Source organism: Micromys minutus, assembly GCF_963924665.1.
Source record: "Micromys minutus genome assembly, chromosome: 3".
NCBI classification, from domain to species: Eukaryota; Metazoa; Chordata; class Mammalia; order Rodentia; family Muridae; genus Micromys; species Micromys minutus.
The window spans coordinates 24,091,884-24,104,377 of record NC_137972.1 but is presented as its reverse complement, the minus strand read 5'-3'; the positions used below and the strand labels follow the sequence as shown (position 1 = coordinate 24,104,377).

At 40.6% G+C, this 12,494-nt stretch overlaps 2 protein-coding genes across 2 annotated transcripts in view; one reads left to right on the top strand and one right to left on the bottom strand.

The window, feature by feature from the left end:
* LOC308418741 (C-type lectin domain family 4 member A-like) overlaps positions 1–12,494 on the top strand; it is a gene marked incomplete at both ends in the record, with an annotated part of 244,876 nt that overhangs the window by 49,920 nt on the left and 182,462 nt on the right. The gene's annotated exons all lie outside the window — the stretch shown is intronic.
* LOC308418740 (acyl-protein thioesterase 1-like) lies at positions 35–1,264 on the bottom strand (the record flags this gene model as incomplete). Its single annotated transcript, XM_080914219.1, has 1 exon — positions 35–1,264. The coding sequence occupies one exon, from the start codon at positions 1,262–1,264 to the stop codon at positions 575–577; it is 690 nt and encodes a 229-aa protein (XP_080770345.1). The 3' UTR covers positions 35–574.

Below are 12,494 nucleotides of genomic sequence, written 5' to 3'. Positions count from 1 at the left end.
CAATAGAAGGGCCATCAATTGAAGAGAGCGGTTTTACTTTCTGACACTTTAAAGCATTGTCCCTGTTATTAGGGATAATGCAATACCATGGGATTTGTAGGTATTACAGTAACGTATGTATGAACACAAACCAAAATACACACACTGCATGGTGACTGAACAACTGTGGGGTAAAACTGTAGTCTAACTCAGAGAATTAAGAAGTCACTTACATCTTAGCAGCTTGTTTAGACCTGAACAAATTTTCAGAGAGTATAGTAATTTTTAAATGATTTAATAAATTCTGCTGTGTTATCTTATTTTGTTAAATGAATGACAAAGAAGCGAGTTGCTTCACTTACCTGCTGTAATACTAGTATATTCTGAACCATATAATACAAATATATGCATAGAAACTTAAAAGGATCATACATTTCCCATGAGGGCAACAGCATTTACTCTGTATCATTGATATGTATTTGCAAAACATTTTAACACTGCAAACATTAGAAGTTTTATGATCAGTCATGGGAAAAGGTTTATACTCTTATTACTGTGATGCTGGTGAGCTTCTACTCAAGGCCTCTTTGTGACATCAATCGATTGGAGGTAGGAGCTTATCAATGAAGTGCTTGACATCCATCATTTCCTGCTGGCACGAGCTGTGCATCAGGCCTTCGTAGATTTTGAAGGTGACATTGGCTGGATTTACCAATGCCTTCAGTCTTTCAGCAGTAAGAGAACCAAACATTAGGGGAACTAAAGGGTCACAATCCCCATGGCATTGGAGCACAGAAATATCTCGGTTAGCACTATTGATAGGTCCCTGTGAAAACGAAGCCCGAAGTGGAAGCCAGCAACTGAGTGCAGTGACACCAGCCAGTTTCTGCTGTGTGGTGAGAGCGGTGTATAAAGACAAGGCGCCTCCCTGAGAAAATCCTCCCAAAATAATCCTGTGAGAAGGAATGCCGTTCTTCACTTCTCCATCTATCAAGGCTCTTACAGTTTCTGCTGCCTGTTTAATTCCAGATTCATCCTCCTGGGAATCTGGTGAAAGTCCAATAATATCAAACCAAGAAGGCATCGCCATATTCATATTTAATGCGACTGGCATAACAGGCGCATGTGGACAGATGTATTTGATGTGGGAACTTTTGATACCTGCAAAGGCTTCTGCCCATCCGTGCCCAGTATCTCCCAATCCGTGAAGGAAAATAACCGCGGCGGTGGTTTTCCGGGCGGCGGGCACAACGGCGGGCATCGGGGCGGACATGTTGCCGCACATCCACCCACCGGTGGGCGGACTGCGCATCGGAAGCGGAAGGGAGCTCGGGCTCCCGGCAGCCCTACTTTATTCGATATTAGAATAGCCACTCCAGCTTGCTTCTTGGGGCCATTTTCTTGGAAGTTTTTTTCCCAACCTTTTACTGTGAGATAGTGTCTGTCTTTGTCTCTGAGATGAGTTTCCTGTATACTGCAAAATGCTGGGTTTTGTTTATGTATCCAGTCTGATAGCCTATATCTTTTTATTGGGGAGTTGAGTCCATTTATATTAATAGATATCAAGGAATAGTGGTTTCTGTTTCCTGCTATTATTGCTTTTGTAGGTTGAAATGTGCCTGTGTCTCTTTCTCCTTTTGGTTTTCTTGCTTAGGAGTTTTCTTGTTTTTACTAGGATGTAGTTCCCTTCGTTGTGTTGGGTTTTCCACCTATAATTCATAGTAGTGCTGGGCTTTTGGTCAGATATTGTGTAAATTTAGTTTTGCCTTGCAATATCTTCATCTCTCCATCTATGGTGATTGATAGTTTTGCTGGGTATAGCAGCTTGGGCTGGCACTTGTGCTTTCTTAGTGTCTACATTATGTCTGTCCAGGCTCTTGTAGGTTTCATAGTCTCTGTTGAGAAATCAGGTATGATTCTGATTGGTCTGCCTTTATATGTTTCATGACCTTTTCCCCTTACTGCTTTTAGCATTCTTTCTTTCCTTTGGGCACTTGGTGTTTTGACTATTATGTGTCGGTTGGAATTTATTTTCTGGTCCAACCTATTTGGAGGTCTGTAGGCTTCTTTTATGCTCATGGTCATCTCATTCTTAAGGGTAGGGAAGTTTTCTTCTATGATTTTGTTGAAGATATTTACTGTACCTCTTAGTTGACATTCTTCTCCCTCTTCTATTCCTATTATCCTTAGGTTTGGTCTTCTCATTGTGTCCTGGATCTCCTGGACATTTTGGGTTAGGAGCTTTTTGTTTTTTGCATCTCCTCTGACTTTTTTTTGTCTGTGTTTTCAATGTTGTCTTCGTCCCCTGAGATTCTCTCTTCCATCTTTTGTAGTCTGTTGGAAATGCTTTCATCTGTGACTCCTGATTTCTTTTTTAGGATTTCTACCTCTAGGGTTGTCTCTTTTTGTGTTTTCTTTATTGTGTTCATTTCTGTTTTAAATTTCTTCTTCCATTCCTTCATCTCTTTGGTTCTGTTTTCCTCTAGTTCTTTGAGTTCTTTGAGTGTTTTTCTTTTTTCCTCTTTAAAAGCTTCAGATTGTTTTTGCTTTTCCACCTGTTCTTGTTTAAGTATCTCTATCAGCATCTTGAGGTATGATTTTAGGTCTGTGTCTTCTTTTTCTGGTGTGTTTGGCATTCCGCTGTTTGTTGTGATGGGAGAGCTGGGTACTGGTGTTGCCAGGTTGTCTTGGTTTCCCTGGGGTAAGTTCTTTCACTTTCCTCTTGCCATCTTCTTGTCAGTGACTTATTCTCGCTTTTCTTTTGTACCTGGCCTGTTTCCTTGGATCTCCGCTGTTCTCGTGGCGGATGGTCTGAGCCCTGTTCTGCACCCAGAAGGCACTAGCTGGGAACAGATGGTCCAGTGCTGGGTTCCTTTTCCCTGGATCAGGCAGGGCAGGGGTGCACTTTCCGTGTTTGTTCGCCAGAGATCTTTCTGCCCCCTGGCTTTTTGGAATCCCTTATCACCAGGCTTGTGTTCTGGGTCTCTGCTGGTCCTGGTCTCAGATGTTCTGAGCCCTGTTCTGCACCCCAAAGCCGCTGGCTGGGAACAGAGGGCCCAATGCTGGGTTCCTGGTCACTGGATCTGCAGGGTAGGGGCGTGTTTTCCGTGCGTGCTCTGCTGAGATCTCTCTGCCCCCTGGCTAGTCAGAACTTCTTCTCACCAGGCCTTTATTTCTCTCCATTTCCATTTTAAATTCCTCCTTCCATTCCTTCATGTCTTTGGTTCTGTTTTTCTCTAGTTTTTTGAGTTCTTTGAGTGTTTTTCTTGTTTCCTCTTTAAAAGTTTCTAATTCTTTATGCTTTTCCACCTATTTTTTTGAAGAATCTCTATCTTCATCTTGAGGTAGGATTTCAGGTCTGAGTCTCCTTTTTCTGGAGTGTTTGGCTTTCCGCTGTTTGCTGTGATGGGAGAGCTGGGTTTTGGTGTTGCCATGTTGTCTTGAGTTCCCTTGTGTAAAATCTTTCACTTTCTTCTTGCCATCTTGTTGTCAGTGATTGGTTCTCTCTCCCTTGTACCTGGCCTGTGTCCCTGGGTCTCCACTTTTCCTCGTGGTAGATGGCCTGAGTGCTTGTTTTGCACTAACAGCCTGCTGTGTGGAAACATACACCCTAAGGCAGGATTCCTGCTCCCTGAATCAATTAGGGAGGCGGGGCGCACGTTCAGAGTGCTGGGCACAGACCACACTTCTTCTGGGCTACTCAGCACTGTCTCACCATGCCTGTGTCCCTGGATCTCTGCTGTTCCTGGTGGCATATGGCCTGAGCATCTGTTCTGCATGCATTGGCCACCGGTTGCAAACACACACCCCAAAGCATGGTTCCTGCTCCCCTGAACCAATCAGTGGGGTGTGCACTTTCCGCACACTCTGAAGAAACCTTTCTGCTCCTCAGCTACTTGGAAAGCTGTCTCACCAGGCTTGTGTCCTTGGATCTCCACCGTTTCTGGTGTCAGATGGTCTGAGTGTCTGTTTTGCATGCACAGGCCTGTGGCCGGAAACACACACCCCAAAGCAGGGTACCTGCTTCCCCGAACCAACCAGTGGTTTCGGCGCACTTTACGTATGCTCGGCACAGTTCTCTCTGTTCCCTGGATACTTGGAGCTCTGTCTCACCAGGCCTGTCTCCCTGGATCTCTGCTGTTCCTGGTGGCAGATGTCCTGAGCACCTGTTCTGCATGTAAGGGCCACTGTTTGGAAACACACACCCCAAAGCAGAATTGCTAGGTTTTTAACCAAGGAGAAACAGAAAACTGAGGTGTTTACATATAAAGCCATTTATATTTTGATATTGCCCTTTAGAGCCGTCATCAATATATGAATTAAGCCTTATATGAACTAAATGATCCACATAAAGTTTTGTATTTCTTAAAATATGGTTTAAGAATCCAATTTTTTTTTAGTTGAGAGAAATTTCCATATTAGGAATGAGGAAGTGATGAGAATAATCTTGTCTGAGTTTTCATGACAATTTCAAGCATGTTTATCAATTTCCTTTTTTCCCACACCCTAAATCATTATAGAGGAGTGAAAACTGTGACTCCATGTGTGCAGCATTGGCCATCTCTGTGGCATTTAGATCAGACTGTGTGGAGGTTGACTCTTAGTTTTGACCTTTTTGAAAGAAGTAAGCCCCTAAGTTATGTCTTGGATAGTCAGATACAAGAAGCCCTTGACCTTCTGCACATAGACCTCAATAATAGTGGAGGAAATACAGCCCCAATTCGAGGTGGGCACTCCTGTCTTGGTCTATAGGAGACAGTGGGAGTGTGTGATGTGATGAGGAGCTGCCTAGGCTAAAGATACAGACAAGTGGGGCAGGCTGAAGTGATTCAGTGGACCAAGACAGCAGAGCCACAGGAATTTAAAGGAAATGTATTATCTCAGAGCCACAAGCCCTTGAAAAAACAAGAAACTAAATACTGAATGGGGAATGTATAAAGATTGGACTTCAATGGAAGACCGTGACACTTAAGAAGTGTTAGGACATGAAATTGTTGGTACCTGAGGGTGAAATTTTTCTAGATTGTGTGTGTGTGTGTATGCTTCAGAGCTGACCTGATCATTACTCCCAGAGAACTGACATCTTTTTCCTGCTTCTTTTATAACTATCTCGAACATTTTGTTAGGTTATTATTTGCTTTATGTCTTTTTGTCCTTTGGTGGGTATATCTGCTTACTCTCTGACAGGGAAGGGAGTCTGATTAGCTGCTGTGATTTCCATGTTACTCCTTAGCACCATTCACATCCTGAGATGTGTGGATAAGATATTTGGTCTCTGTTTCACAGACATTCCTAAGGGCTGTTTTCTTTTGTCTTGCTTTTTTCTTTGTTTGGTTTTGGTTTTTCAAGACAGGGTTTTTCTGTGTATTCCCTGTCTCTGCCTTACAAGGCCTGAGAATAAATGTCCTCCTTCCCCCCATTGCTGTTTAGACAGAAGTTGTATTTTTGATCCCATTATCTCGTCCAACCATCCATGCAAAAACATATTTTTCTCTACTTATCATCCTCATTGTTTTTTCTCATCTTTTGAACACAGAAAAGTCTTAAGTTTTCTTCACCAGGTTTGTTACCACCAGCACATGTTATTTATAACTATCGTCCGAGATAGTGCATTCCAGCCTTGGGTTCATCAGCAATCCCATGCTCTGGTCACAACATCTCTCCACTGGGCGTGCAACTCCAGTTGGTTTTATATTGTAGGCATCCTGCAGTCTTTGATTCATATGGAATGTTTTCCCCATCAACAAGAGAGGTAAAAAGTAACCAAATTAAGTAGTTATGATTGAAGAAATAAAAATATTTCTTTCCTCTTTCATCTTCCCATGAAGCCACATCTGAAGTCTATTGCATGAGAAGTTTTTATTATGTTCTTTGCAATCTGTATTGTGCTTTCTTCATTTGCCATAAGGATAGTCACAATAGTTACTGCACAGGAAGGAATGGGAGTGACTTAAGCCAAGTGCTTTGTGTCTGCAGTTTGCTCTGCAATGAGAGAAACCCATTTTCTAACTTAAGCAGGTTCTGCTCTAATTGGCATAGTCAGTCATAAGAAGGCAGATTTTGGTCATTAAGGATAGTTATTTTACTCTTCAAGAGGAAACTAAAATTTAGGACCCAACACATGAACTAGAAAAATGTTTTAAAATAGCGAAGTCTGTTTTTCTTAACATTGTTCCATGTGCACTCTCATGAACAAACTGCCAACTTAAAATGATTTCTATTTATTCCCCCCCTTTCTAGGCCACCAAACAGAGGTAGAAAGAAGGTTAATAAGAAAAGGAGGTTATGGTCCTGCTTAGAAGTGGTTTCTTGGTGGCAATTCTACTTTTTATTGTAAAGATTCTAGGCCAATAGTAAACACCAAACAAGAATCGGTAGAAGGAACATGATCATGCAGAAACCACAAGGTTCTGCTGAATCGCAGGAGTCAGCAGAAGCAGCTAGAATCAGCTGGACAACCAAAAGTTCTTTGAAGCACTTTTCCTTTAAGAAGTGAAGACCAGCAAGTAGTTGTATGGCCAGCAAAGACCAGTGAAGAGATGCATGGTCAGTGAAGACCAGCAAAGTGTTGAATGTCCAGTGAAGACCAGTAAAGTTTTGCAAGGCCACTGAAGCCCAATGAAGCCCAGCAAGGTTTAATAATGCAAGGATATCTTTTCACTCTCTGTGGGGTTCTAGTTACCGTCTTTTCAAACATGTTCACCCTCTTAAGTGTCTGTATTCATCAAAATGTCACATCATTTCTCTTAAGATAGCTTCCAGAAAAAACATTATACAACACAACTGAGTTTCAGGGAAACCAGAAACTTCCACTTCATACTTTCATTTCTGTTTAAAAATAGTTTTTTCTCTAACACTAACAATCTACACACAACAAAAATAATTATGAGAACCATAAAACTATACCCAAAAGACAGTCCAACATATAATAAGGACACATGTTCCACCATGTTCACAGAAGCCTTATTTATAATAATCAGAATCTGTGAAGAACTCAGATGTCCTTCAAAAAAGGAATGGATACAGAAAGTGTGCTGAATTTACACAATGGAGAACTACTCAACTATTAGAAACAATGACTTTATGAAATTCCTAGGCAAATGGATGGAACTAGAAACTATCATCCTGTGTGAGGTAATCCAGTCACACAAGACACACATGGTATGGACTCACTGATAAGAGTCCCAGAAAGCTCAGAATACCCAAGAAACAATTCACAGACCTTATGAAGGTCAAAAAGAAGCAAGGCCAAAACGTGGATGCCTCAGTCATTTTTAGAAGGGAGAACAAAATACTCATAGGAGGAAATACAAGATCAAGTATAGGAGCAGGGATTGAAGAAAATATCATTCAGAGGTTGCCTCACCTTGGGATCCACCTCATATGCAGCCACCAAACCCAAGCACTATTGCTGATGCCAAGAAGTGTTTACTGGCAGGAACAAGATAGGAATACCTACTCAGGGGCTCTGCCAGAATCATACAGATACAGGTGAGCATGCTCTGAGCTAACCATTGGACCAAACAAGCGACCCCAATGAAGGTGCTAAAGAAAGGACTGAAGGAGTTGAAAGGGGTTGCAACATCATGGGAAGAACAACATTATCAACCAACCAAACCCTTCTGAACTCCCATGGGGTAAAACACCAACCATTGAGCACACATGGAGAGACCATGGCACCAGCTGCACATATAGCAGAAGATAACAGTTTCTGCCATGAATGTGAGAAGAGGCCTTTGGCCCAGTGAGAGCATGTTTTCCCAATTGAGGGAAATGCCAGGGCACCGAGGTGGAGAGGGTGACTGGGAGAGGGTGCAATTTCATGGAGGCAATGTGAAGGGAAGGGGGCATGGGAGCAGGGTGGGAAAATGGAGAACCATAAAACTCAAACTTTACACCACATTTTAAACACACACCTTATGTATAATATATCAAACAGTAGTCAAACTAAACAACCATCAATTGTTATCAAAATATAATAATTGCCCAAAATAACCTTCAATTTCTGTCAGATATATCAATCCATGCAAAAAATAAAATTAATTCTAGTAGGTTCTACTTTTTATTATTCTGACATGTGTCAATTCAGCAGAGCCTTGTGGTTTCTGCTGAATTGTGCAACCTTTACTGATTCATGGTTAGTGTCTGCTATTTGACTGGAATAATTAAATGATAAAAATATTCATTTTTAAAATGAAGAGTGGAATTGCCCCAATGAATTACTTCTAAACATGTCCACAGTCCTTTTTACTTATTACATTTCCTTCTCCTCTACTCTTTGTTTGGCTAGAAGGAAGACTGAAGTGCCCAAGAACACTAAATACATTAGGCTGTTAAAAAAATCAAAGCATACTATAAATATTAGCGGAGTAAACAGAAAGTACAGAGCAAGCAATTTCCAAAATTATAGGAATGTCGGAAACTGCTGCCTGTCTGGATAGTCACCCAAGACCCATTGGCGACATTGGAGCATCTATCTTCTATCCAGCCTAGAAATCTGACAGACATTTTTCTGAGCAGGAATTATGAACAACTGACCAACCTTGTCTTGTCATAGTTCAGCAGCCAACTTTGTTTGTTGTAGGGAGCCGTATTGGACTTGGAGACAAAGGGCCGCACCCTAAGATGGCGCTGGCTTCCACCCTCTCTAACTAGTAAACACCCCAAGAGCGCATGCACCTGTATCACACCACATTACTGACCAATTATAATGATACACCTCAGCTGGTGGACAGCAGGGAGGGTAAAAGGAGAGAGCCTCCCGGGCACGGGGCTCCCCCTCCACAAAAAAGCATCAAGAAAGGAGTCCTGAATAAGCTGCTGAGAGAAGAATCTGGCCATGTTGCATCTTTTCCTTGCGGGATGAGGTTGGGTGCGACACTTTCTGTCTTGCTTCTTCATGGTTTGGACAGCATGCTGTCTGCAATTGAGGCAAGAGCAGTTTTGTACCAAGTGGATAGCCAAATTTGAAGCAAAGTCTATTTGGAGGTTCTTAGATGCATATAATCTTTGAAGTAGAATTGGGGAGCTGCCAGGATCTGATATGTCTCATTGTCATGAAAAGCCTTTTGTTAAGAAAGTGTCTCAAATGCCATATTCTGCAGATCTCTGAAATGTTTGAAGATCATATATTTTTCTAAATTATGTATAATAGATAAATGTTGCTTGTTTCTAGCTATAGCCTTAGCTTGAAAACATCTACAGGAGGCTAAAAAGATTATGTTTGTTTAAATAAACTAGCACCTAAAATGATATCAAGTTTCATTAACTACGAAGTTACTTTTCTTAATTATCCTAAACAGTTTGTAATAGTAGATTTCCAAAGGATTAGACCTTCACATTACATATTTAAAGAAGCTGTATAGGTACAGTACCTTAAAAAAGAGTTGAAACATGTATACAATATGTTGTAGCAAAATATAACCTTAAATTTATACCATTATACAAAATTATATGTCACTGTAAAGTATTTGACTTTTAGCCACTGTTTAGTATAAAGTAGATTCAATGATCTCTCTTTTAATTTTATTATTCCTAATTCTCCCTTCTTCTTTGTATTCCCTGTCCCATCTTTTCCTGCAACATTAGGTAGGAGAAAAAGAAGGACAAGGGGGAAAAGAAGAGAGAAAGAAACCCCTAAATCTAACCTCTATTATTTTGCTTCCTCCCTGACAAGATCATTAATAACTTGCAACAATCTCTTTCCTGCCCCCTTCAAGTGAATTGGGATTTTGGCCATGTCTTGGATAAGCTAACTGTATCATTTGCTGCCCAGTTTCTGTATGATGAGAAAGCACAGAGCTTACCTGAAGTTTTGGCTCGATCTTTTCATATTTGGTTTCTGTTTTTAAATCATCTAAACCATGAAATCCTGATGCTCTGTGAGATACTGTTTTCCATATTTATGTGGCTTATTCTCTAATATGTTTATTTAACTCTCTCATTAAGGACTCATTTTATTACAGTTAAACTATTTTTTTTGCCTGTTGACATTCTGTTTTTTTTTTTTTCATTCAGTGTCTACATACATATACAAAACCTTTTCTGTTGGTTATTTTATTGGTTTACATTTCACATGTTGTTCACCTTCCCAGTCTCCTGTTTGCCAACCCCCTCCCCTACCTCTTCCCTCTTGACTCTAAGAGGATGCTCCCCAACCTACCCACCCATTCCTGCCTCACCACTCTAGCATCCCCCTATGCTGGGGCATCAAGCCTCCATAGGGCCAGGGGCCTTCCTTCCCACTGATGCCAGATAAGGCAATCCTCTGCTGTAGCCATAGACCCATCAATGTATACTCTTTGGTTGGTGGTTTTGTCCCTGGAAGCTTTGGAGTGTCTGATTAGTTGATATTGTTGTTATTCCTAAGGGGTTGCAATTCCTTTTAGTTCCTTCAGTCTTTCCCCTAATTTTTTTATTGTGGTTTCTGGGCTCAGTCCAATGGATGGCTGTCTCTACATCTGTATTAGTCAAGTGCTGGCAGAGCCTTTCAGAGGACAGCTATACCAGGTTCCTGTCAGCAAGCACTTCTTGACATTAGCAATAATGTTGGGGTTTATAGTATACAGATGGGATGGATTCCAAGGTGGGGTGGCCTTTGGATGGCCTTTATTTTAGTGTCTACTCTAATTTTTTTGTCCCTGCATTTATTTTACACAGGAACAATTCTGGTTTAAAAATTTTGAGATGGGTATGTCTCTATCCCTCTACTGGGGGCTGTGTTTATCTACTGGAGGTAGTCTCAACAAGTTCTATCTCTCTGTTAGGCATTTTGGCAAACATTATATCTGTTGGGTCTGAGGCACCTCTCATTTCACTGACATCTGGGGCTTTTTAGTGGTTTCCCCCATTCCCCACCCCACTGATACATATTTCTATTTGAACTTTTTTTCCTGTCTATTCTCATACCCCTTTTCTCCCCCTTCTTTCCTATCTCCTTTCTCCCTTACAGGTCTCCCCATTTACCACTCATAAATATTTTGTCCTCTTCTAAGTGTGATTGAAGCATCCACCCTTTGGTCTTCCTTCTTGTTAAGCTTCATATTGTCTGTGAGTTGTATCATGGGTATTCTGAGGTTTTAAGCTAATATATACTTATCAGTAAGTATATATTCTATGTGTCTTTTTGGGTTTGGTTTACTAGATGATATATTCTAGTTCCATCCATTGTCTGCAAATTTTATGGCTAATAACACAGCTACTAAATGGATATGAAACACTGGGTTTAGATTAATGTCAATGGGATATATAGTTACCTGCATTTCTCCACCATATTCACTGTAAGAAAAATTAACATCACTATGCATGAGTCCAGATTTAATGTCACTTGCTATGACTGTAACTTGACTAATTGTACATCTGACATTGTACAAGGAATTTTTGTTATGGTACTTTATCAACCTTCATTTGTTATGTTTCTAGTCAATGATTTGGGACCTGGTATGTAGATAGAGGCTTGCAAGTGTTGGATGAAATTAAAAAAGCTTTGAGTAGACTTAATGGTAGGGTTAATTATTGATGGAATTCTTGCTGTAGTATCTATTCATTGCTACTATTGCTATCTATTCATTGGTTTGTCCCTTAGCGTTAGGGAGGCAAGAAGATATAGATAGTAATCTAAAAGAAAAAACAAATGTGTTATAAGATTTAGTGCAGTAATTATAAATGAATTTCAAGGGCTGAAAATAATATCACATTTAGAATGTCATGTAGAATATCAATGGCTTTGTATTTAGGGTATACTACTCCTAAAATGGATTATGACAGTCAACAAAGTTGGGACCAGGTACACTTGCATCTTAAATGTATTTGGCATGGTATTAATGTTTCCTTGGATCTAATTCAATTGCATCAGGAGATTTTGAATATAAAAGTGCTTAACCCTGGCAATTTGATGCTCAAATTTTGCCTATGAATGATCAGAACAATTAAGAAAAGGCTTGCCTTCTTGATCTTCATTTACTCATTTGGCCATTTCAGTACTTGCCTTGAGTACTCTAATTGATATAGGGTTATGGCTGTTATCACTTGTGGTTAATTGTGGTTCTTTCCTTTTTGAATATCTGTGCATATCTCCATCCTATGCACCTCAAAACTGTAACCTAATGGGTTACATTTCCCACTTCAGAGGCTGCTGGTGAAAGATAGGTAAGATTCTCTCAGAGGTGCATCAACCTAAGACAGGGCTTGAATGCCAGGTTTCATATATCAATAATGGGTAAAGATGACACTTATTGAAGGGACACCTAAAACAGATGCAGTCTCTCTGCACCAATAGCTGAGATAGATTTGGCTTATATAAAATAAAAAGGTCAAGTTGTTAGGAGTCATTTTGCCTGCTAAGCAGGGTCAAAACAGGTCAGAGTTTTTCAGTCTGGAAGGATATTCTGCATGAAGGCATATTTCCTGGCCTGCTGATGCATGGGATTATAAGAGGAGATACAATTGAGGGTCAAGGCAAGGGGCTGAATGTTCTATTAACCTTGGTAGAAAAAACAGGGAGGCCCCTCGGATGA